The following is a 26,005-nucleotide window of genomic DNA, read 5'->3' as shown; positions in this document are numbered from 1 at the left end:
TCTTCTGGGGACAGCCCCAGAAACCTGAATCCTGAGCCCTCTGTCCTCAGGTCGGCCCCTTGCCCCTCCCCTGCATGGTGAGAGCCAGCAATAGACACACACTGGAACATCCGCTTCTGGGTCGGGCCCAGCATTACTATTATTCATCGTCTCCTAAGAGCTGATTTACGATCTGGGGCCAAGGCAGAGCCTCCCCAGGAGCAAGGCTCCATGGCCCCGTGGCCCAGGGAGTTCCAGCTTGGTGCCTGTGGCCCTGTGGCTCTCCCTCCACAGGAACAGAAATTATGGGAAGGCTGGGCAGGGCCCCCTCACCTGCCACCCAGCAGCACAGCCCCACCCGGCCTGTCCACTCCGCAAGCTGACCACTGCCATCCAACCTGTCCTGCATGCACCCCTTCTAGGAACAGCCCCCTCCCCTGAGATTTCAGTCTGCATAGCTCCTATGAGCCTCACCCTACCCCAGACTCAGGAGCATCAGATGACCAGTCCCACCGGTCAGAGGGTACCACCCCGTGGCCATAGTGAACCTCAAGCTGGTTGAGAAGGACTCTCTCTTTCACCTAGGAGTAAGCTGGTGGGCTGGCAGCCTAGAGCCGCTGTGGCCATCTCTGCCCCAACATGGGGATGGCCTGCTCGGAAATGAAACAACACAGAGGAAAGCAGAGCTGAGAGAAAGCAGGACCTGGCCATCCTGCTGGAGGCCCCCGGCTGGAAAGGGCCCAAGGCCAGCACACGAAATGCAGGCCCATTCTCCAGAAGGGACCCGATGCCCAGAAAGGGCGAGAGTTGCCAGGTGCACAGCTGGCTGGAGGCATCCAGCTGCCAGGGTCGCGGGGGTCCCCTGCCCTCTTACCTGCTGCCACGCACAGGCCGCCTTCCTCCACGAGTCAAACACCAGCACGTAGCCCAGCGTCACAAGGCAGGCCCAGATGAGCAGTGCTGAGGCCCTGAGCCACCGCCGGACGAGGCACTCGACATACACCAGCACATAGAGAGCCACAAACACGGCGAGCATTAAGAATACTGTCCCCAGGACAGCCGGGTTTCTGGAGGGGTCCTGGGTGGGGCAAACACACAGAAATGCCACAGCCTTCCCAGCAAGGAGCTGCTTTCTCCAGAAAGCCTGCCAGGTTAGCCTGCCCAGCCAGCCCTGAGCAGTGTCACCTGTGGCTTCCTCCACGAGAGCAGTGTCTACGCTCCCTCTAAACACCAGGTTCTCTGGTGCTTAGCATCTGGTGTTCAGACCACCAAACACCTTCAGGATTTGTGCTGTTGTCTCTGCCAGGACTGCCTACATGGCCGCCTTTCCCTAGTCACCTGCGGAGCCCTCAGCATCCTTCACAGCCCAGCCGCGCTACTCTCCCTCCCCACCCCTGCCCTGGGTTCCCAGGGCCTTCTGTGCACACCTGCAGGGGACAAGCACAAGAGGACGGGAGAAAAGGCCTGGAAAGCCTCCCGGAGAGGCCACTGCTCCTGACTCTTAAAGAATGAATGGAGGTTTCCGAGGAAATGATGAGTAAGGGCGTCCCAGATAGGGGAAGAGCTGGAGAAAAGGTGCACAGGTGACACCAGGGGCTTGCAGGAAGGACCATTTGCAGATGCAACAGCATCTGGTTTCCCCCGGGGGTCCCTAAGACCCATGACCAGAGGCTGACCTGGGAGCCACATATAGTAAGTACCCCATAACTATTTGCTGAATGCCAAAACAAATGTCCTGTGGTTTGCAGCCACAGAGACATGGGCAGCACTGACAGCACCTACTGGGTGCAGCCACTTTACACATAGCACCCTGTCAGCAGTCTGTAGTCTCTGCCGTTTTCTTCCAGAACTCTGCTGTTCCATACAGTAGCCACTAGCTGCATGTGGCTATTCAAAATTAAACTCACATTAATTAAAAATAAAATTAAAAATTCAGTTCCTCAGTCACACTAGCCACATTCAAAGTGCTCGACAGCTGCACACAGGGAGCGGCTGTCGCAAGGCGAGGCCTAAGTCAGGGACGACGTTAGCGTGTCTGCTGGACAGCCGTGTAGGGCAGGGTTCTGAGGCCACAGCCAGGCTCTGTGGGAAGGGGTGCTGGGATGGATTCATGTCAGCCCCGGTGCCGGAAGTGGAAGCAGTGGTACACAGGCCATCCCTGACCTGGGTCTTTGACAGAATCGAAGCTCATTGTGGAGAAAAGCAAGGGTAATTCATCTGGTCAAATTAATGTAATATGTGAAACCACCCTAGACTTCAAGATTAAAAAACCTGTCTCCCACCAGCCCAAATATGCTCCATAGCACTTTACAGATGCAGCCCCGGCACAGAGAAGATAGTGACGCGCCCAAGGGCTCGCAAGTACAGAGCGTCAGAGCCGAGATCTCACCCCAGGGAGGCCCCCACTGCCATGGGTGCCCTCACTCACCCCCTGGCTGAAGGTGATGACGATGAGTGCAACGCAGGCGGCGACGGCCACCAGCAGGAGCGTGAGCAGCAGCGGCCCGTGCTGGCTGGTGAGGCGGTACTTCTCGTAGAGTGCGTGTTCGTCCGGGTCCTCCTCGCCCTCGTTGAGGAAGTAGCGCCCCTTGGCCGGCATCCTCCTCCCTTGGCACCCCGCCCGGCAGCCCACTCAGGAGACTCCACAGCCCGGGGAGCATCTGTCTGCCGACACCCTCCCGGTGGCCTAGGCCTCTGGCCTCTCACAGCCTGGCCGGTGGGCGTGGGGAGGGGCGCCCGGGGCCTGCAGCTCCATGGGCAATGCTGGGTCTGTACCGCTGCAGCCACCAGGCCTTGCTCAGTGCGCCACCCGCATCCTCCTCTGCATCCTGGCCAGGCTGGCCAGGTCCTCAGCTCTGCAGAGACACACAGCAGAGCCAGATGTGAGTGGACAGGCCGGTCGGGGAAGGACCCGCGTCAGGGGAGAGCGGGGCCAGAATTCACAGAACCTGGGGTCTGATTCACTCAACCTGAACCTCACTTCCGGGTGCTGTTGAAGGCTCTGCCCACTCCACGGCCATAAAGCTGGACCCCAGTGTTTCCGAGAACTGCCCTGTGCCACACGTGGCTATTTAAAATGAAACTTAAGTTGATTAAAAATGAGATTAAAAATTCAGTCCCTCAGTGACACCAGACATATTTCACGTGCTCCACGGCCACATGGGGCAGGTGCTATTATATTGGGCAGCACAGATACAGAGCACTTCTGTCATCCAGAAACTTCTACTGACAGTGCTCCTCTAGAGCTGGGACTGCTTCACTGTCGCGTGTGTGTCTGATCCATCGCAGGGACCCCGCATGCACGGTGTGAGGCAGGGATCAAGGTTCATTTCTTTTTTTCGAGTGGATGTTGCACTATTCCGGCAGCATTTAGTGAAGCCACCATCCCTCCCCCAGAATTTCAGGGGCCCCACCTTTGTCATGAGTCAGGTGACTGTGCCTGTGAGGTCCATTTGCAGGCTTTCTCCTGTCCCAGTGGTCCTTGTACAGAGAGCACTCACTCAACTACTGGGGCTGCTGGTGAGGCTGCGTCTCAGACCCCTACACCTGTCTCACCCAGAGCATCCCCCTTGCACTCATGTTATAATAAGCTTCCACATAAGACTGCATTTTTTAAAAAGGGCCCACTGACAGGAATTTAAGGAGTCTGCAAGCCTCGTTCATAGAACAGGAAGCTGAACCTCAGAGGGAACACAGTGGATCCTTTATGACAAAGCTCGGAGCAGACCCCAGGCTTGCGACACTCAGCCCAGATGGGCCCCCTCTTTTCCCAGCACCATTCATTCATTTGCTCATTCATTTATTCCAAAAAGGCGTGTCAATCATGCCAATGGCACAGCAGGCCCACTACACTTCCTGTGTGGCAGCCTGGCTCTCTCCCTGGGGCTCCCAGTCCTCAAAGAGAGAAAGTCACCAAACAGTGTGCAATCCCTAGATGCAGCAGCTGGGGCTTGGGGGCAGCTGCCATATTCCCAGCAGGAACCCTGTGTCAAGGGGGCAGCCCTGGACTGGAGTCCAGGCCCCTGATGTCCTCCAGGCCTGCCTCAGGGATTGGAACCAGGACAGGGCAGATGGCAGAGGGCAGGGAGGCTGGAAGACGGAAAGGCTCGGGGCAGAAATGGCACAAATGGCTCCCGGCAGAAGCTGCGAGAGAAAGGCGGTCCAGAGCCTCCAAAGGCAGAAGAGCAGGGTATCCAGAGTCCCAGAGTCCGAGTGAAGCCCCCTTGAGTACCCCCTGCCATGAGGACCCTGCGGCCACTGTGGCTCCAGGAGCCACCTAAGGCACTACTGCCCTGGGAACAAAAGGGGAAACCACATATTTGAGGGTGGAGAGAAGGCTCCTCTTTGCCAGAGCTCCTGGCTCCCTCTGCTCCCCCCAGGCCCAGGCAGGTGTCCACAAGCCTTGGCACCTGCTTAACCTGGGCCACCCTGGGGGGGTGGGGCCCAGGGCTGCCAAAGGGCCTGAAGTGCTGAGAGAAGCTGCAAATCTGATTCTACAGGAAATATTCCTTTTTAAATGTTGGCAACTAATTTTAAAAATGTGAGTGGTGCAGCCAACTCGTTTGAATCTTTAAATCTAAACTAACCAGACTTTATTCCCCAAGAGGCATTTTTTGAGTAGTAACCATACATGACCAGCCCTGTAGGGTCTGCAAAACAAGACGAAGCCCCTGCCCTGAGAAGCCCCCAGTCCAGGGCGCCCCTAAAGCAGCAGTGTGCAGTCACGACAGACGCCTGCACACACATCGCCACTCTCACCTTCACAACCTGCTAAGGCCAAGGTGTTATGGCCATTTTATAGATGTGGAACTGAGCCCAGAGAGGTAGAGTGGCTTGCCTAAGATCACACAGCTGGGGCTGGTTGGTAGAAGGGCTGGGACTCAAACCGGGGTCAGCCAGCTCCCACAGCAGGACTCCACTGAGCTCCTTCCAGCAGCAGCAGCTCCTGGTGAATGAAACAGTTGCCACAAGCATATGACACTGCCTGTCCCTCTGGCCTGGTGCACCAGGAGTGCCAGGGTGAGAAACCCTGAACACCAAGGGGCCGGAGCAACTCCCGGCAGCCACTCTATGCCCCAGACCAGAGCTGTGAGCAGCCAGAACACGCAGACGTGCACGTGCACGCACACACGTGCCCCACGATGCCGTGCACCCCAGACGCCAGCCTGCCCTCCCAGGTGTGAGAAGCTGGGCTGAGCCAGGCCTGGGAGAGAGGGGCCTTGTGAAAGGTTCCCGGGGGCCTGTGGGGACCCCGGCTCAGTAAATACTCCTCTTGGGGATCTAAATAGCCACTTCCTGGGCAACGACAGGCCGGAGAGGAGGCAGACAATGGTCAGCACTGGGCATGGGGACTTGGGCCCATCCAGGGACCTCAACCAGCTCTTGGGCCAAGTGAGCAGTGCGAGGCAGGGCTGGGGCTGGGAGAGGCTGCACCGACCACTCCTGAGAGATAGCCCGAGAACCCACCAGGCATCTCCACAGGCCAGCTCCTTTCTAGGAGCCACCCCCAAATCCAGATCCAGATGCCCCCTCTGCCCAAGAAGGCTCCAAGGCCCCTCTCTCCCATCACCAGCTCTCTTGCCATCACTGACTCAGCTGGGACCGGAGGGCCCCTCTGAGGCCCTGATGAAGGAACTCCATCCTTGTTGCCATGTCACCAGCAAATGACTGTGCAGCCCCAGCTTGTACACCCCGGTGACAGGGAGCTCAGCACCTTTCAAGGCAGTGTTCTCCATCCCTGAGCACTCCTGCCTGTAAGTCCTACCTCCCCTCAAGCTAAGCCCTGTCTCCCCATCCCTCCCCCACCCTAACCTGTTGGTCCTGTCTGAACCCAAAGACACCGAGAGCAGAGACACGAACTCAGGAGCCTCCAGGCCCCTTTCCTGGAGCTCCAGGGTCCCTCACTGTCATTCACACCTCACTAGCACTCTGGCTGGGGACCGGGGGAGTGGGACCCCAAGGGTCCAGCTGGGGAGAGGGTGTTTCCTGCTCTCTCAGGCCCCTGGTTCAGGAGCCACATGACCCAGGTCTGGCTAATCAGCATAGTCTCTCACAAGCCCCAGGTACCAGTTTAAGGACGAACATGTAACCAAAATCGTCTCTTTGGGACGTTTGCTGACCCATGGGAAAGAGATGCTCTCTTTTGCTGGTGGCCTGGAGCTGCTGGCGGCCACCTGAGCCACCACTAGGAGACAGCCCACCTGAGAATGAAGCTAACACAGAGAACTGGAGGGAGACAGAGACCCAAAACTATCCCCCGCCCCGGGCCCCTAGATCCAGCTCTGCCTGAAGCTCAAGCAACCTCCATATATCATAACTGCATGGGACAATCAATGCCCCTTTTAACTGAAGCCAGTCTGAGTTTCTATCACTTGCAACCAGAGTCCCAAGGTCCATGTTGAGCCTCCTGCCCCAGTGTGCTGCGGCCAGGAAGCCCTCATGGCCGCTTGATGCATCCAGAGTCAGGAGAGAGGGCCCCACTTAGCTCAGAGGTGAACGGGGCCCCTGCAGACACAGCCCATCCTGGAGACTTCCTCTGGAAGGGGGCGTGGTCAGGAGGGAACCCCCATAGCTCTGCCCGGAGTCCACGGCCCGGGCCCAGCCAGGCTGCAGAGGACCTGGGGCAGCAGGGCTGCAGGAGGCTGGGTGGGGGCTCATCACATCCTCTCCAGTCGCTTCCGGAGACTCCTCCCCTGCAGGAGGAATTAGGGGCCCAGGGCATACGTAGGTGGAAATGGACACCAGGGGTACCGCCTCCTCCCTGAAAAGACGGGCGCTGAGCTCCCTGTAGCCTGTGCTAGAGCAGGGTGGACAAAACAAAACCTACTGAGCACTTACTGTGCACCCAGCACTCTGGTCTCTTTAAATCCACATACCTGCCCTGTTGGTTAGTATGACCACGGACTCCATTTTATGGATGTGGGAACTGAGAAACAGAGAGGTTCAGTCATTTGCCTGAGGTCACACAGCTAGTAAAAGAGAGCTGGGATTTGAACACAGGCCATCTAAGGTCCACCTCTTGTCCTGACCATCCTCATAGTGTTGACATCCACAGAGCCCATAACATCTCCAAATGCCAACCCCTTCCTGCCCCCGCCATCAAGGCCCAGGACAGAGGGTGGGGGCAAAGTAGACCCCATCAAGGACCTCCCTCTGCCTTGTAGGGCAAGGTCAGGGAGCCCTCTCTCAGCCAGCAAGATCCAGAAGGGCCTCTTCCTCCAGGAAGCCCTCTGAGCTACCCCTGTACACCCTCTTCTCCCTTCCCTGCAACCGAGGCAGGACTGTGGCCTCCTCGCCAAATACCGTCTGGCAGGTCCAGCTTCTCAACCAGAAGAGCTGCTGGAAACCAGGGGCTGGGGCCTCAAATTATGACTGCAGGGCTGGGCGTTTGGGGCTGCTGAGGAAATCCTTCCCCAGCGGAACTGGCTGAGCCGGCAGCACCCTCAGCCCTGCCGCACCCCCCGGGGAGTTACAGACCACCCCCAGCTTTCACAGACACGCCGAGGCACCCACTTCCTCCCCGAGCGGGGCTGGCAGGCACCCCAGCCTGGCTTCCTCTGGCCCAGCACTTGCAGGCCCCAGGGCTGCAGGGGGCCAAGGCCTCAGAAAGGGGAAGTGGGGGCCCCGGGGCGGGCAGGCCTGCCGGGAGGGGAAGGCCAGCTGTGCCCAGCCCGGGACCACACTGCTGCCGCCAGCCCTGCCAGCCCTATCTCCCCTGGGGGGCCGGCCTGCGGCTCCCCCAGGCCAGGGCAGAGGCGGTCCTCGTCTGCGGAGCAACCTTGCAGCAGTGCCATCCCCTCAGCAGCCACGGGGCTTCGAGAAGGACAACCAGTGGCTGCCTGGCCCAGCACGAGCCTGGCCCAAAGAGGAACCCAGGAAACCTCAGGGGACCAAGCGATTCCAGTCTGGCTGGCATTCAAGCCCTCCCCTCCATCAGCGCCAGCCCCACACCGGCCCCTCCATCCCCCAGAGCCCGGCAGCCCTCGGCCTCTCCACAGCTCTGTGCACAGGGGGCCTGACCTCCCTCTCTACTCCCCTCTCTCCCAGGCACGCCCCCTGGGAGGCCTTCCCCGACCCCTGTCAACGTCCCCTTTGTCAGACGTCCCAGCGCCTGCCTCCCCACACTGCTGAGGCAGGATCTGTGTCTGTGGCCTGCAGCTGGGCCCCAGCAAATGCACGTGGAATGGATGGATGGACGGATGGATGGACAGACGGACGGACAGATGATGGATGGATGGATGGATGGATGGACGGATGGACACACGGACAGACGGATGAACGGACAGAGGGATGGGTAGATGGACAGGCAAACCAACCAGCTGTATCCCAAACCAGCGGAAAGGTGGGAGAAGCAAGCAGGGGGGCCTTGGTGAGGAAGGAGGGGCCGCCATGAGGACAGAAGGCAATGAAGAGATGAGGAAAGGGTCTCCGTCAGAAGAGCGGAGGCCTCACCCGCCGGGTGGCTGTGCCTGAGAGGGAGGTGGCCTGGGTTCAGAGCCCAGCTCTGCTGCCACTGGCCGCCTGAGTGGCAGAGTTGCCTAACACTCCAGGCCTCAGTTTTCTCATCGGTAAACTGTGGTGCTGACGTGCAAGCTGCGGGGAGAGTAGGCACAGGTCATGATGGACAACAGGCCAGGCGTACGGGGACAAAACGGCCAGTGAGCCCAGAGAAGAGGACGAAGGCTCCGTTCCCAGAGCTGAGGGAGCCCGACCACGGGGCCCAATCAGAGAGACAGGTGCGAAGAGGGCAGGGCGCCCAAGGACCCGCTACGTCATCCCCCCACTGCCTGGTGACAGCCTGCAAAGCCACCAGGCAGGGGCAAAAGCCAAAGCCCCCCACTGATGCACCCCCAGCCATCCCCGCCCCCCAGCATGCTCCCCAGAAGCCCCAGGCCGACTCTACCCCAGGGACCACAGGCTGCCACTCAGCCCTGGAGTGCAGAGTCTGGTGGTCCAATCCCAGCTCCCAACCTGCTCTGTGACCCTGGGAAGTCCCTTGCCCCCTCTGGGCCTCGGTTAGCCCTCTTGCAAAGGCGTGGTTACATCCAACCTCTGAGGCCCAGCTCTGCACTGAGCTGGGAGTGGAGGCTGAACCATAAAATGGAAAGGATATGGTACTGAAGAAAAAGTGAAGGGGACAGCCTGGTGTTGCCACCTGGCCGCAGAGGGCTCATCCCAGGGGTGCGGCAGGGAGCTGTTCTTCATGTCTGAACCTCCCGTCCACTTTCCTCGGGGTTTCCATAGTCAGTCTCTCCTTTAACGCGCAAATACCCTGTTCACCCCTCACCCCCAAGGCTCCAGCTGCCAGGATGATAAATGCCATTTGCTCTCCCGTGGTGGTGAGCGATCCCCGGGGAAGGGTTCGCCCACCCACTCAGGCACTCATTCCTTCAACAGACGCACACCAGCACCTTCCGTGTGCCGGGCACCAGGCTGGGGCCAAGAGGAAACTCTGCTCTGGGCACAGGCTTCCAGAAGGCAGACACCTCAGCGTCCCCTCCCCCCAGCGTCTGCAAGGGCTTGCACACAGCGGTGCTCAGGCCACAGTGCTTATTAAGTGACTAACTGATCCATCAGGCTCCCCTTTGCAAAGCAGAGCAGTGCTTTCCCCCACTCTTGCTTGAAACTCCATTAGTTTAACCGCCACCCTCGTGAGGCTCGCCCTTTAGAATGGAAGCACTTTTCACGCCCACGCTTGACAAATTTCTGATCCCGTTCCCCGAGATAAGGAAGAGTAGAAAAGGGAAGCCAAGCTGGCCTTTGGGGACCTCACGTGGTGCTAGTTCTGCCCAGGATGGCAGGACAGTGGCTTCATGCTTTCCCCAGGGCCCCACCCAGACAGCGGGTCCAATGGTGACAGCAAGGAGGCATGAATGGGGTCAGGAGGTGGGAGGAGAGATCCACTTCACAGACCTGCAGACAGATGGACCCCGGAGTAACAGTGTCCTGGAGGGGCACGGAGGACATGAGTTCGAGTCTTAACTCTTGCGCTGCTAGTCGCCTGATTAAACAGGCAGCATAGACTGGAGCGGAGTGAGCAAATTGGATGCACACCTTACCCCAGGATGGTCTCCAGAGAGCAAGAAACCATGACCGAATCCTCATCCACTGCCATGGTGGGCAGTCCTTCCCAACCTGACACAATACCTAAAACCCACACTGAAGAGACTGATAAAGTAAGTTACCTGGAAGTCTGTGTTCCTACAGACTGAAAACGATCAGGAAGCAAAAGCGAAAGATGAATGAGGAGAGCAAGGAAACATCTGCAGCTCTCCTCACGAGGAGCTGGTCTCCCTCCTATGTAAAGAGCTCCCAGCAAAACACTAACAACCCAAGAGAAAGAGGGGAGAAGAGTATGAACAGCAAGCTCTCAGAAGGCAATACAAACGGCTCTTAACCATCTGGAAAGAAGCCAGCCTCACCCGTAAAGAGAAATGTGAACTGTGAATACACGGAAAACCTTTTTTACCTATCTGATTGGGAAACATCATAGCATGTCATAAATCGGTGCTGGCCAGGCTGGCGGGGGACAGCACTCCTACCCACCCCTGGCACAAACCCCGGGGGGCACAATTGAGGCACATCTAACAAAGTCACTAACGTACACACACACCTTTTGACCCAGCAGATCCACTTCAAGTAATTTATCCCACAAACATTCTCACATGTGTGAAATGACATATGTACAACATCATTCACTGCCGCTTTACTTGTAACAGTAAACAACTGAGACCAATCCGTCTCTCAGGAGAAGCTGGAATACTATACTGCTGTCAAAAAGGGTGCGCCAGCTTGAAATGTGCCATCCCAGGGTATCCTGTGAAAAGTCCACGAAGTAACACTAACGCCTGAGATAGATAACGACTGAACCAGGACACAGAACAACCAAAACTCTTGCTTTGACAGAGTAACGAATCTTCTTTCTCATTTTCAGTTTCTATTTCTATTGTCAGAATGTAGCTTGTGCAATTTTTTTAAAACTTTTTAATAGAAAAAACAAGATCTACTGTATACATAGTGTCTACAGGTAAAACGCTATATTGTATACCCAAAAATGTTCTAAGAGAGCAGATATCGTGTGTTCTTATCACAAAAATAGTAAGAATAAAGAGGGTAAGAGGAAATTTTTGGAGATGAGGGTTAGGGCTGTGGCAGAGACTGTGCGGATGGTTCCACAAGTGTATACTTTTATCAAGATGTATGCACTAAATATGCAGTTTTTGTATGTCACTCATACTTCAGTAAAGTGGTTTTAAAAATAAACTAAAAAGGGGGCTGGCCCCGTGGCCGAGTGGTTAAGTTCGCGCGCTCCGCTGCAGGCGGCCCAGTGTTTCGTTGGTTCGAATCCTGGGCGCGGACATGGCACTGCTCATCAAACCACGCTGAGGCAGCGTCCCACATGCCACAACTAGAAGGACCCACAACCAAGAATACACAACTATGTACTAGGGGACTTTGGGGAGAAAAAGGAAAAAATACAATCTTTAAAAAAAAATAAACTAAAAAATAAAGACCCTAATAGAAAAACTCAGAGGGCAACACAAAGTCGTTGCTAAGTGAAGCAACGCTACACGTTGAATATACTAACATGGAGAGAGACGCTCCTGGCATGCGTATTGGGGCAGGTACATGTGTGTACATATGAAACTACATATGTGAACACACAAAAAATGAACAGAGCCTGTAAAAAAGAAAAGAAAAAACAAACCCCAGGTCCATCACATCTAAGTTGCACAACCTTGAGAAAGTTACTTACCCTCTCTGTGCCTCAGTTTCCTCATTTGAAAAAAGGGAGAACAATCTTCTGACCACACAGGGCTTTGAGAGGACTCAGCGGGGGTTAGACAGGCAGAGTGTGGAGGCTGCACCTGGCACGAAGTGCCCAGTTCGAGATAACAAGTGTCTGGAGCTGGCCCGCGGGCTGCAAGGCCGGGGGAGGGCCCGAACCCACCCCTTACCCTCCTTGGCAGCCCGTCATGAGCTGGGGCCCAGGCTGCTCTGCGAGTGGCCTGGCCTCTGGGGTGGCTACAACAGCAACGAGCACCTCAGGACTGCCTTCTGGGGCCAGGGGCAGCAACACAGGCTGACGTCCCAGGCGGTGCCTAGTGGGCCAGAGGGGCAGCTGTCCACTGGGTCAGGGGGAGGCGGGGAGGCTGGCCCGAGGCAGAGAGAGGTCCCAGGCAGCATCGGGTCCTCACCCCAGGCCCCCTGGGGCTGCTGACGGGAGAGAAAGCATAAGACCCAGCCTGCAGGACACGCTTTGCAACCTCTAAACCCAGGTGGGCAAATAAAGAGGGCAGAGAGCCAGCCAGGCCAGCATCCCCACCCTCCATCAGCCTCCGGCCTCCCTCCTGAGGACCTCCACCGCAGGGAGACCCGCAGGGAAAGGGCCGGGGCAGGCCCCCCATCCTGACCCTCCCGGGGCTGGGGTCGCTCCCACTCTACTTCCACCAGGGAACCCACTCTGGGATCCTAACCCACTTGTCCAAAGGCCCCTGGCTGGAAAGCATTAGAGCTGGGACTCAAACCCAAACCCACCCCACTCGGCGGCCCAGGCCCGCTCTTAACCCTCGACCTGCACTTCCTGAGGCGTGCTCTGCCCACAGGGCCTGCGAGCAGAGACACACACAGCTGCCCCCCCAAGACCAGGTTCTGGTCACAGGCAGTGCCAGGTCCTCCTCCTCTGCCAAATTCCCCCGCACATTACCAAGTCAGAGGCTCTGAGAAGTCCTGCAGGAGACGAGCCTGCTGAACCAAACAGCTCAACACGGCCCGTCTCGGCGGTCACGGGACTCCCTCTGCACTAATCTCTGACGGACTCCCTTCGGGAAACGCTGACTCTGGAGGCCCCAAGACCCAGCTTGGAGCTCCTCCCTGAAGCAGCCTCCCTGGGCAGTTGTGGCCCAGAGAGGCCACTGTCGTCCCCTTTCCTGACAGCCCAGGGAGCTCCCCCAGGCTGGGGCCCTGCTCCCCACGTCCACCTGACCCTGGCTTGGGCTGGATGGGCTCACAGGTGGCCCAGCCCCTGTACCTCTTGTGGGCCAGGGGCCACCCTGAGCTGGACCTCCGGGGTGGGGGTGAGGGGAAGAACGGGGAGAGCCCCCAACAGCCCCTGCCCCCAGGCAGTTTTCAGTGGAAGCAATCTGCCCTGGGGAGGAGGCAGCCAGAAACAGCTTTAAATACCAGCCAGGAAAGGCCCCTCGTGTGGCACTCCTGCCTCTCTTGTGCCAGGCAGGGAAGTGGCCCACCTGCCCCAGGCAGGGGACAGAGCCCTGGGCTGCATGTCAGGAGACCTACGGTCCAGTCCAGCTCTGCTTCTCACGCTTGTTAGGCCCGATGCCCCCAGGGCAGGCAAGGCCTCCAGGGTCTGCAAGGTCCCATCCCACTCAGACCAGCAGAGAAGCCAGGCACAGAGGTGCAGGGACAGGCACCGCCACCCAGAGCTCAGCGGGCCACCTGGGGCCAGCCTCCCCCAGCTGTGCACAGAGCCCAGCAAGGCCCCCCGTCCGGCTCCCACAGTGCCAGCAGCCAGAGCGCCCACCGGAACCCAGGGTGCCGAGCCCCACAGCCCAAGGCTTCTGAGAGCCGGAGCAGGCCGGGACGGAGGCACAGCCGCCTGGGGAAGGCCAGCGGCCCGGAAGAGCCTTCTGCAGGGGAAGCAGCCCGCCCACCGCCCCGCCACCCCCAGCCCCACTTCCGGAGCTGCACCCACACAGGGGCTCAGCCTCCCCGCCATCTGGGCCAAGCCCCGAGCCGCACACGTATGCCCTCCTGCCCGACTCTGGCCTTCCAGAGCCAGGCCCCAGCTGGGCACGGGAAGCCACTGTGATGGGTCCCAGTCTACAGCGGCCACATGCCCCAGGCCCAAGCCTCCCCTCAGGGAGGTCCACCAAGCCTCCCCGCACCTGTCCGCCACCCCAGGCACACCAAGCCCAATCCTGCTCACCCTCTGGCCAGTGCACTCCTCTGCGGCTCCGCGAGGCCTGCTTCGTGCTGCGTGATTTGACGTCTGTCGGTTCCCCAAACAAGCCCCACCCTTTCACCTCCGGGCTCTGGCAGCCTCAAGGCACTGCCTCCCTCTCCACCCCCGCCCCCCCTGCCTGGCCAACTCCTGCCCGCCTGCAGAGCCAGGCTCTGCGGCCACCTCCTCCAGGAGGACTGCCCGTCTCCTCCTCATCTGGACACGCACCTGCCTCGGGTTCCTGGAGCCTGCGCTTCCCACTGCTCCACAGGGCACCCGGCCTGCCACCGCCGGGCTACTGACACCTCCCCCAAGGCCATATCTGGCCATATACTGCCCAGCTTCCAGAACCCAATGGTGCCTGCACATGAGGGACACGCAAACCCCAAACTCCATGGACTGAGTCAGCTCACACTGAATTGTCAGTCAGGGGCTGGGCCCCAAGCCTGGTGTCCCTCGTTCCATCCACATGAGCTCTGGGGGTCACCTGCCTCAGGACTCGGTTGCTCACCTGAGCGACGGGGATGGAAACGTACCCGGCTCCCTGGCCTCTTCTGGCACTGAAATGACCGCACGGCTACAACAACTCCTCATAAATACGGAAACTTCACCCCTGGAAAGGGCTGATCTTGCTGTGTGGTTTCTACCACAGGAAAGCGGGCCCCAGCCTGGGGCCCCCACACTCCATCCAACAAGTGCCCCCCAGCTCCTGCCCACGCCATGCCCCGGGCAAGGTGCGCAGACCACAGCAAGCAAGGCGGACGTGGGGGCCCTGTAGAGCTCATGGTGGGGGTAGAGGAGAGACGTATGATAAATGAGCTATGTGACGAAAAGAAATGCCAGGGTAGGCAGGGGTGCAGCCTCAGGCCGGGCAGTCAGAAAGGCAGGAAAGCTTAGTGGTTGAGGATACAGGCTCTGAGACCAAACAGGTGTGAACCCCAGCTCCACATCAGAGGAGGTGTGTGACCCGGGACATATTAGTTAACCTCTCTGGGCCTCTGTTTCCTGACGTTAAGAGTGAGCTGGTAATGGTACCCAATACTCAGGGGCTTCACACAGAGGCTGGCACTCAGAGAGTGCCATCACCTGGGAACACCCCAGCTGGCTCCAAACAGGAGGAATGGGCAGCCTGAGAAACTCTGACTTCAACAGGCACTGGGGGGACACACTTCAAGTCCCAGGGTCCCAGTCTGACTTCCTGTCAGTCCCCAGAAGGCAGCTCTTCTCTTCCCTTGCTTCCTGGCCCAGAAAGCGGAGCCTGACAAAGGGATGCAGAAGTGCTGGCCTCTGTCCCAGGCCCCCCTCCCCAGGGGAGCTGAGCAGTGGCCCCAGGGAGTCTGGCTGTTTCAGAAGAAGATGCTTCCCCATTGCGTGGGTCTCCCACTCAAGAGGGCCTCTAGCCGTCTGCAAAGGGTTCCTCCTCCCCAGCCGGCTGGAGCCTGAGGGAGATGGGGGTGGGAGGCCCGGGAGCCCCAAGGGGCAGACCAGGAGGTCCCCGACCCACACTAGCAGGGAGGTGCACAGAAGGTGGCATCAGCCTGCCTACTGCAGAGATGGGGAGACCGAGGCCAGGAAGAGGGCATGACTGGCCCCAAATCCACGTGGCCCCACTGAGCGAAGCCGGAGGAAATGCGCCTCCAACACGGCTGGGACCAGGAAAACTCACATTGGCCCTGAGGCCATGGAGCCTTCTGGGGCTCAGTTTCCCCATCTGTGCAGAGAGTGGCTGCGCCCCAGGATCCTGGGCCTCTCCCTGCTCAGTGACACCAGGAACCATCAACCCAAGTCAGCTGCACCTGAAGCAGTGAGACCGAGCCACTTCCAAAGGGCAGGAAAGGCCCCAGACGGGGTGAGAAGGGTTTGGATCCTGGAAGACAAAGAGGCCCCATCAGAGTACTCCGGGTCTCAAGAGGTGGGTGGCGGCACCACCTACTGCATGTACCCCTTGGGGGCATCATGCTCCCCAAAATCCAGGCCTGCCATGCTGCCACCCCTAAATGGGCATGAGCCCCTCCCTGGGTCACCTCCAGCCGGGCCCAGGAGGAAGAGAGAGGAGGTGGGTCTTGGGAGCCAGGCACAGGGCTGAGAACTGGGGTACCCGCAACAAAGACCTCAAGTTGCTTCTTTTCCCTCAGGCACAGTTGCAGGGTAATTCTTCCCAGTGGTCAACAGGGAGGGGGTAGACCGAGGCATAACGGGGAGGATGGAGAGAGGAGGTGTCCCCCAGCACCAGCACCAGGGAGAGGGACTCAATGTGGAGACAAGGGGGCCGGGAGGCTGCCAAGTGGATGACTCGGGAGCAGACACACTTGACCCCTCTTCTCCCAAGCTTGAGGATGCCTGAACGGGAAGCCCTCACTGGGTGACACAAGTAAGGGGGCCGAGGTGGGGAAGCTGTCTAAGCAGGGGGTCTACGCAGGTGAAGGGTAGGAGACGGGTGAGCCAGTCCGCTGCCCACACCGGCAGGCCAGCCCAGAGGGCACGAGAGGCTGCGGAGGCAGGACAGGAGCGGACGGGGGGCCAGGACCAGCGGGCCAAAGAAGCAGGAGAAGGGGTTCCAACATGACACCAGACAGGAGAAACCAATGGACGTGTGTGTTAGAGGACCCAGGACCCCCAGGGGCCTCTTTTCAGGCCCAAGCTCAGCCGCGCCCCCCGCCCCTGTCCTGACACCAGGGAGCTCAAGTCTGTCTCCCCAGCACAGCACTTGGTGGGTGCTCTGAGAACACCCGCGAAATAGACCTGCCAGAAATCAGCAGACCACGGGAGAAATGACCCCCGGTGTCCCAGGGAGAAGCGCCACCAAAGAGGAGCTGAGCCCACCTCTGCCCCAAGGCTCCCCCCACCCCCCGCTGACACCCCATCCCTCCTGCAAAGGCTTCAGGTGGGGCTGGGGGTGTGGGGAGAAGTGGAAGGCAGGGGTGAAGGTGCTTCGGCCCAGCAGGTCTGCACCCAGGATTGGGCAATGCCCCAGCCATGACGTGGCTGGTTGTGAAACCCGTGGGCAGCGGCAGGTCGAGCCAGATGCCTACGGCTGTGGGGTGGGCACCCTGCCACCCTCCTTGGGGGTGGGGGTGGGAGGAGGCATGGGCAGGCTGGGCTGGGAATGGTGGGGCAGAGCTGGAGGGCCAGCAGGACCCCCATACACAGGCTGGAGGACTCCGGCCACTGTGGGGACCTTGCCGCCTGAGCCTGCTGGTCTCGGACATCTGGAGAACGTTTTTCACACGTTTAACTCTCCCAGCAAACTGCACACTGCCACGTTACAGATGAGGAAACCAAGGAACAGAGAGCAATTAGCCCAAGGGCTACCCCTCGCCCGCCCTGCCCAGCCTCACCTCCCAGGTTCCCACCACCCGGGGATGTCCACCCTCCCACTCAAGGCAGGTGGGGGCAGAGGAGAGCCCGACACAACTCCATGACAGTGAAAATGACAAACACCTCCACTTGGGCAGCGTCTCCCCCATGCCAAGCACAGTCTGTGCCTCATTTAAGCCTGTAGTGTTGCTCTGTGTCCCCTCCTTTAATCCCGTGACCACCTGACACATTCGGTACCATGAGCAACCCATTTTACAGATGCAAGAAACTGACTCAATCCTTGACCCCAAAACACACACGCTGCTGCAGGGAGGCAGAGCGGGGCTGGACCCGGCCATCACCAGAGCTTCAGCCGGCTCTGCCTGGAGGCAGGGGGCTGGACCCAACGACCTCCAGAAGACCCTGCTTCTCGGGCTGGTGTTCAGATGCGGTGGCCTCATTCACAGAGCCAAAGCAACTCCCAGCTCTTGGCTACGTAGGTCTTTGCAAACACAGTGAACATCCAGAAGGCCCACCACCAGCACTTCCCTCCCACCCTGAGACCCAACCCCAAGAAGGGCTGGAATCGCCACCCGATTCCGGCGAGCAATGTGGCCCACTCGGCCTGCTTCCTCGGAGGCCCCAGGACCTTCCAGCCAGCTCAAGCACCACTCTCCACCTGGGCACGGGAGACAGAAAGCTGCCATCAGCTCAGCGTGAATGTGCCCCAGGCCCGCTCCCTCCAGGACAAGAGGAGGCAGGAGCGGGATGGCATTGAGGAATGGGCCACCAGTCACCTCTGGATGATCCCTGGTAATGGTGGGATGGCAAGACATGGAAAACCCAAAGGGCCAGATCGTCCACATCCCAGCTGAGGCAGGACTCAAGCACAAGTCCAAGAACACACGGCCCCAGGGCAAGAGCGCAGAGTCAGCCCCAGCGCCCGGCCGCCATTCAGACAAGGGGTCAGGCGAGGCCCACGGGCTCCCTCAGAGGAACCTGATTGCTCTCCTCCAGGGAGGGCCACTCCCAACCCCCCAAAGCCACCCAGAACCCCTGTTCAGCTCTGCCCCACTCAACCTCTCCAAAGACAAGGCACAGTGTCCACTCCCGCTCCAGGCCTCAGGCCAGGCAGCTCTCCAGGACAGGGAGGGCGCGCAGGAGCCCCTGGGGACCAACTCGCTGGGAGACCCAGGATGAGGCAGTGCCCCGCTGGGCCTCTCCATTCTCCTCTGTAAACGGGGGATGGATGACACCTAGCACACAGGGCAGTGGGAGAGGCAGCGAGTGGTTCAAACAAACAGTTACAAACTGTAAAGGGGGGTGCGCATCCCCAAAGCGACATCAAGTCAGACCTTCGTCTCCCCTTGAAAAGCGCCTTTGGCCTGTCTGGAGGCCCTGCCCGTGCCCCACCCTGGCACTCACAGCCCAGCCCCTCGCTGCTCCAGCCCTCAGGCCCACAGGGCCGCAGGAGGACACCCTCTCCCCAGACCCACTCCCACGCCAGCCCCCAAAATGGCCGCCAGGAACAGCCACTTCTTTTCAGTAAAAGGCCACAGGAGACTCGTCCTCCACAAAGTTCACACCTTCCCTTCTGAGGGCCGAGAGCCTGGCGTCCACCCGCCCGCCGGGAGCCCGGCCTCGGGGGAGCCGGGAAGGCCCTTCCTGCCGGCCAGTCTCCGCGCCCCACTTCTTCTCCAGCCTTGTCCAAGGCAACAATACATTCACCAATCACTCAAGGTCCCGCTCAGATTTTTTTTTGTAAAACATATTAAAATCAGTATGTAACACTTCAAACAAGTTCATCCACATGCAGGCTAAAACCATCTGAGGGCCCCAGGGGAGCAGGCCGCACGCTGAGAAGTGCTGGTCTCCTTACCCCTCGCACCGCCCACCTGCACGTCTGCAGCCCAGAGAGCTAGTGACAGTCATGTCACATGGCCACTCCAGGCAGAGCCAGGCCGGGCTCCGGCTGCCGGGCAGGCCTTGGGGCCAGAGACCCTGTCACTCAGAGGCCCAGCCCTGCCCTCTGCTTTCCTTGTCCCCGCTCCTCGTCGCCCCAAGAGCTGGCCAGGGAGGGAGCCCCCAGTGCCAGCTGTCCTGAACCTCACGTGGCGACGTGGAAAAGAGGCACCTGCTTTGCCCTGTGTCCATGTACGTGTGTTTGGATGAGTGTGCAGAAAGATCCAGAAGGACCCGCTCCCGATGCCCCACACTGGTGCCCGGGCCGTGGGTTGGGGGCTCAGAGGGAATGGTGCCTATTCCCTTTTCTTGAATCGTCTTGGCTCTCTATCTCTTCCCTATCACTCTCAGAGTTTGGTTTTTTTGTTTGTTCATTGTTTTACTCTAACAAAATAAGTTCAATTGCCCTTCCCTTGTTAATTTTTACTTTCACTGAGAAAACTAAAGTGTACTTGTAAAATTACATTCTTAAAAACAAAGGTGGACATTTGAGGCTGTGGTTCACAGAATTCCAGGTGGAACAAGCCAGATGAACAGCAGCACAGTAACCACAGCACCTCTTGTCAGGCTGGGAAATGCCGCCGGCAAGCTGTCCCTGGTCCCCCGTCCAGGGGCTGCCCCACTAGGCTGTCTGCCCAGGATGCTCCAAGAGCCTCACCAGACCCCGTCCATCCACTCCCAGGCCAGGCCAGCCTGGGGGTTCTTCCCAGCGGCCCCTCAGGCCCAGGCCACCGGGACAGATGGCACCACATCCCACACCCTGCTTTACCTGGCTCTCCTCCAGGGTCCCTCGGCAGCCAGGCCAGGGTCAGAGCTGGCTTGGAGGTCGCCTGGCCCTCGCCGTCCCCTCCTCAGCCCACGTCAAGGCTCACACACGGGAAGGCTCCTTCCACGGCTACCTAATGAGAATGAGTCACATCTGGGACCCACACTTCCTGCTCCGGCAGCAGCAGAAAGGCCAGTGGTGAGCCCTCAGCCCTGCGCCACTCGGGGTGCAGGGGCCGCTCTCCCAGCTGCAGCACAGCCCTCAAAGGCGGGGGGAGCTCAGGCCAGGCTCCTGGCTCCAGTGACCTCATGGAAATTGGAAGCTTTAAACTGGAACAATTTTTGAAAAGTAAAAATGAAACAAGCACCAAAAATCTCCATTACAAGCCCCAAACGACTGCTGGATGTAGGGCGTAAACGCATCCTTAATGAGGAATTAGAGGCAAGAGCGGCCTGGCGCGGAGCCTCATCCTGGCTGGGCCTCTCACACTCACAGTCACAAACACACACAGCCCCTCGGCCTCAGTTTTCCCACCCACACAGTGAAGTGGCCTCGTCCATCTTTGAGAGGGGATGATCTGAGAGGTCAAAGGTCTCCAGCCTCACCTGGGGCCTCTTTATTCCACAGCTGCCCTCATGCTGCGGCCGGGCCAGTGGGCAAGGCACATGCTTGGAGTTTCTATTTGAAACAACCTGAGCCCCCAGAGAAGCTTGGCAGCCCTTGGCCCCAGGAGGCCGGGCATCGAACCCTAGCTTCCCTTCTGCTTTGCCAGGCCTCAGTTTCCCCACTGAGCCCCTGGGGTGCTCCATGCTGAGGCAGCAGACTAGGAAGGGCTGGGGAGCAGGGAGTGGAGACCTGAGAAAGAGGGGGAAGACGCCCTCTGGCCCTCAGGGAGCCCTTCTGAGCATTGACATGGGGTCCTGGGGCCATTGTCCACCTTTTATCCTGACAGTGAACCCAACTGCTTGGTACCAAAGAGGGGTACAGAGCCTGACGTTCCCAGCAGACGCTCCTGCCCTCCCCAGGCCTCCCTTCCAGCTCTTTCCTCCGAGGAGGCAGTGGACAGACTCTTCCCCGCTGACCCGCTGCACCCCACACCGCCCGCCAAGTCCCAGCAGGCAGGGCCTGTGCACACAGCCAATGCACCTGTGAGCAGCGTGCTGTGAGCAGCGTGCGACACCGCCGTGCACTGGCACACGGCCTCACGGACCTCCCCATCAGCCCCACAAGGAGGGTCTTCTATTACCACCCTTCTATAGAAGAGGAAACTGAGGCTCACACACGCCACTCACTTGTCCCAGCACACACAGCTAAGAAAAGGCAGAGCTAGGATTCAAACTCAAGTCTGTCTGCTGTCAACCACTCAGGCCACGACCCTCCTGGGAGCAAGGAAGGGCTTCTGCAGGGACACGCTTCTCCAAACCCCACTCTGCCCTCCTCGGCAGGGTGCCCTCACTGAGATCACCACGCCTTGGTGCTCAGTGCTCCCAAACCTGCTGCACAAACTCCCCCAAAGGAGGGCAGCTCGGGCCTCCTCAGCATGAGGCAGGGAAGACTGGTTTCTGCTCGCTCAGGGTGCCAGGCACACAGCACGGCCCTGACCCGTTCCTGCCCCACTCAGAACAGCCGGCCTCCCCGCTGTGAGCGGCACCCCTCTCAGGGGCTGGGGACACGAGAAAGCTCCTGGGCCAAGCCCCGCCCACTGATGGCATGGCACAGAGACCCGGGAGCAGCATCCATGAAGGTGAGACCATGGTCCGGAGCTCAGGGCAGAGAGACCTCATCTACCTGGGGGAGGTCCGGGGCCTCCCTGGAGGAGGGGGCCCAAGTCGAGGTGCCCCAGGCCGAGAGGAGGGCCTGGACAACCCCTGACTGGTGCACGGGAGCTATAGGCTGCAGGGTGACAAGGCAGTGAGACAGCAGGAGACAAGGAATAAAGCTGCAGCAAAAACCCGGCAGACGGGGTTGTCAGTCAGCCAAGGACAAATCACAGCGAGTGCTGAGCAGACAGCGTGGCCCCATTCAACAAGCCAAGATGTCGAGCCCGTGCCCCTTGGGAAGAAACCCTACAGCAACGCAGTGCGTTTCCAACTCCAGGCAGGTTTCTGCGAGGGGGCGTGGGCAGAGAAAGGACCACCTACGCCACAGCCACAGCTCACCACACCCCGGGAGCCCCAGGGGGAGCCGGGGCAATCAGGCTGGCAGCTCCCCAAGCCCAGCCCTCGTCCCAGCTGGACAAAGATGGTTCAGAGCTCTGGAGTCAGAGGCCCCATTGAGTGACCATGGCCAAGTTACGAGACCTTGGCAGCTCAGGCAGCCCATCTGTAAAGTCAGGACGACATCCCCCAGCTCCTCAGGAGGCTGGGAGGGTTAAGTGAGAAGCGCATGTAAAGCGCATAGGAAGGGCTCCGCTAACACTGGTAGGCACAGGAGGCCAGGCTGACAGTGCTCAGTCCCAGACCCCAGATCCTGGCTCTACCGCATGCCTGGCCTGGTCAAAGGCCTTCCGTGGCTTTGCTGTGCCTCCTGAGTCAAGTCCTGGTCCTCCTCCTGAGCCCCCACACGTGGTCCTGCTCATCCTTCCATCCTAATCTCCCTTGACCCCACTCTCCAGCTGCCTCACTCTTCCATACCTTGGCTCAGGCCTCTCCACCACCTGGAATGGCCATTCTGCCATTGCTACCCATCCTGCCAAGACAAGTATAAATGCCACCTTTTCCAGGAAGCCTTCCCCAATACCCCACCATCCCCTCATCTGGGCCACAGTGCCACAGGCCTCTCTACAGAGGATATAGAGTTATCCCCCTTCTGTAGCATCCATTTCACTCTGGTAACAGCTCCCTGTTGGCGTGGGGAACCAGCCCTCCAGGGGTGGCCTTGTGATCAGTGTCCACTGAAGAACGGGCCTGTGACTCAAAGTGGTCCAATGAGATTCAATTCTAGGAATTTTGTTAGAAGTATGGGAGGAAAAGGTGCTCTCATTCCACTAGGCTGGTAGGACATGAGCTGGGAGCTGCTGGGGCCACCTTCCCCACTGTGGTCATCAGTCTCCAAGATGGCCTCCAACAACCCCTGCCTGCTGGTGTTCCTGCCCTTTACTGCCCCCTCCCACACCACCTGGGTAACCAACAAAATATTGCAGAAATCACAGTGGATGACTTGTGAGGCCATGAAAGACACTGAGGCTTCCACCGTGCTCCCCCTTGGATCACTCAGTCAGAGGAAGCGAGCCACCGTGTTGTGAGGATACTCACGCAGCCCTGCGGCAAGGCCCCTGTGGAGTGGAACTGGGGCCTCCTGCCCACGGCCAGCACTAACTTGCCATCCGTGTGACCGAGCCACCTTGGAAGTGGATCCTTCAGCCCCACTCAAGACTGGACCCAATGGCTCTTGCTGGAGCGTCCCTGCCTGCTCCGGAGTGACCGAGGGTCACCTCTTCTCTTCAGCAGACCCGCCTCTCCCCAACACCAGGCATTCAAGAGGCCCTCACGACACCTCTGCCGAATTGATCCACACCCAGCTTCTCCCAATATGAAGTCAGCAGAAACACAGAACCCACACAGAGCGGGCAGCGGCACTGAGTGCCCCTGCGCTCACCCCAGCTGCGAGGACAGAGCAGGCTGGCTCAGTACCAGCTTCAGGTCTGCTGGCCGCCCCCATCCTGGCCCCCAGCTCCTCCATGCTCTGAGCCAGGAGGGCTGAAGTGAGATCCCATGGAGAAAGGCTCGCTGAGGCAGGCATGCCTTGTGGTCCCATCGCTCACCCTCCTCCCAGACTGACTTTTCACACTGGGGTGGTTGCATTCCGATGCGTCGACTCACCTCCGGCCCCTCTGCCTTCATCTCTCCCCGGCTGTGGCTCAGGGATGTGCTGGAATCCCTTTCTTTCCCAGGCTGGGAACATATGGAGATGCTCTGGCTCACCCTTCACTTAACAGGCAGGAAACTGGGTTTTCAGAGGAGAAGGGGCTGACCGAGGTCATGCAATGGGTTACAACCCACAGGACAGAACTAGGACCCTCTCACTCCTAATCAGTGCTAGGCCTAAGGGGTGACATGGGGTGAGCCTCAAGGCCCGCCAAATAAACACGTGCTAAGTAAACAGCATGTTTGCTACCAAACTCAGCTCCCCTTAGCCACTGCCCCTCCTGGGTAGAAATCAAAATTGCTGCTGCTCATCCCAGTTCCAATGCCAGAACAACCCTACGTCATGTTGGTGGTACAGCCTGCCAGAGGGCAGGAGGCTGGCTCCCCTGACCCACAGGGCCCCAGCCTCTGCCAGGCCTGGGCAACAGGGCTTCGGACAAGGAAAAGGGCAGCCAGGGTCACAGTGTGTTGAGCAACAGCAGAAAATCCTAAAAGAACAGATGTGAAAGCAACTGCCCTGCCAACCAAAAGTCCTTATTTCCTTTGAAAAACTTGGCAGCTGGGCCACACCAGCAGCCGCCTGTCCTTCCCCACACACTGCCCCGTGTGAGCTGCGGAGGGGCAGGCAGGAAGCCCACGCCCCTCACTCAGATCCTGGCAAAGGGAGATGCCCAACGTGAAGATCACAGCCCACAAAACTGCACGTGAGGTGCCACCTCTTGTTCATTTAACACTATCACAGACGTGCACATATTTTTTTGCACACAAGAAAATCTAGAAGAATATATTCCAAATCTTAGGAGTTATTGCTGGGTGATAGAATTTAGCACAGTTTTGTGGGGCTATTTTGCAGAAGATTAGCCCTGAGCTAACATCTGCCACCAACCCTCCTCTTTTTGCTGAGGAAGATTGGCCCTGAGCTAACATCTGTGCCCATCTTCCTCTATTTCATATGTGGGATGCTGCCTCAGCAAGGCTTGATGAGCAGTGTGTAGGTCTGCACCCAGGATCCAAACCAGCGAACCCCAGGCTACCCAAGCAGAGTGCACAAACTTAACCACTACGACACCCAGCCAGCCCCAAATTTAGCACAGTTTTAATTTCATATTTGTCTCCTTATTTATGTCTGTTTTCCAATTTACAGTAATGAGAATACACTACCCACATAATCAACAGACAGCGACAGACAAGTAAAGCGACCACTGTGAAGAAAAAGAAGGAATAAGGAAAACCAAATACCTGAGACCGGAGCTCTCCACCCAGCGCCAGACTCAGCACTACTTACAACCAGGTGAAAATGGAGGGTTTTTATGATAATTAAAAATACTAGGGCTGGCCCGGTAGCATAGTGTTTAAGTTCGCATGCTCTGCTTGGGCAGCCCAGGGTTCGTGGGTTTGGATCCTGGGTGTCGACCTACACACCACTCATCAGGCCACGCTGTGACGGTGTCTCACATACAAAATAGAAGACTGGCACAGATGTTAGCTCAGGGACCATCTTCCTCACCAAAACATCAACCACAGTACCACCTGAAAGGCACTGAACACCAATGGCTGCCACCATTACAAAAAGGAATTCACCCAGACAGGGCAAGCTCCCCAGGAGAAGTTTGCAAGCCCATCTCCAACGTGCTCTTGTGCAAAAAAAATCAAAAGTGAATTAGATGAAGCCTCCGGACACAACTACCACTTTATAAGAGGTTGAGCGGATAAGGAACGCATTACACATTATAGGAAGCTCTGTTGCAGGAAAAAGGGCCCAGCTTCAAAAAGAACACGGCACAAGAGAGAAAACGAATGAATATCAACCCTACAGATGAAAGCAGACTGCAGAAACGCATCAAGCAATCTCATTATGCAGACCTTATTCGGATGCCGGTTTCCAAAAACTAAATATATATAGAGAGAGATGTTAATGAAACAAGTGGAAATTTGAACACTGAGACGACAGAGTTGTCAGCTGTGGCGGCTGAGGAATGGTGGAGGGGCTACTCCTCTGTCCCCGTGCGTGTTTCATTTTTCCATAGGAAACGTTGAGCCATTGTCACTGTAAGAGCTCTGGCATCTGCTGTCTCTTTCGAGGCTCGCGGCAGGACAGGGACGGCTTTAGCCTCTTCCTACAGATGAGGAAACGTGTGGCCCTGAGAAGCAAGGCGACTCAGCTGGGGTCTCAGC

The 26,005-nt window shown here is 58.5% G+C and overlaps 1 protein-coding gene across 16 annotated transcripts in view; it reads right to left on the bottom strand.

The window, feature by feature from the left end:
- The window catches only part of ADCY7 (adenylate cyclase 7), a 58,466-nt gene that overhangs the window by 25,235 nt on the left and 7,226 nt on the right, over window positions 1-26,005 (bottom strand). For 4 of the 16 annotated variants that reach the window (XR_011436843.1, XR_011436841.1, XM_023636939.2 and 1 more), the window contains exons 1-3: window positions 13,925-14,027; window positions 2,408-2,834; window positions 854-1,057 (exon numbers count right to left, since the gene is read on the bottom strand). Coding sequence is in view for 12 of the 16 variants with exons in the window: in XM_023636939.2 (XP_023492707.2) it covers window positions 854-1,057; window positions 2,408-2,578 (375 nt within the window). In the remaining 4 variants the exon portion in view is untranslated. Of the gene's footprint in view, window positions 1-853; window positions 1,058-2,407; window positions 2,835-4,816; window positions 4,925-12,685; window positions 12,767-13,924; window positions 14,028-14,450; window positions 14,575-19,967; window positions 20,108-26,005 lie in introns of those variants that run through there. The other 12 variants (XM_070261797.1, XM_070261794.1, XM_070261788.1 and 9 more) reach the window with 7 other exon arrangements.

This window comes from Equus caballus, chromosome 3 (assembly GCF_041296265.1).
Source record: "Equus caballus isolate H_3958 breed thoroughbred chromosome 3, TB-T2T, whole genome shotgun sequence".
Lineage (NCBI taxonomy): Eukaryota > Metazoa > Chordata > Mammalia > Perissodactyla > Equidae > Equus > Equus caballus.
The sequence above is the reverse complement of the archived record's forward strand: the minus strand, read 5'-3'. Positions and strand labels throughout refer to the sequence as shown.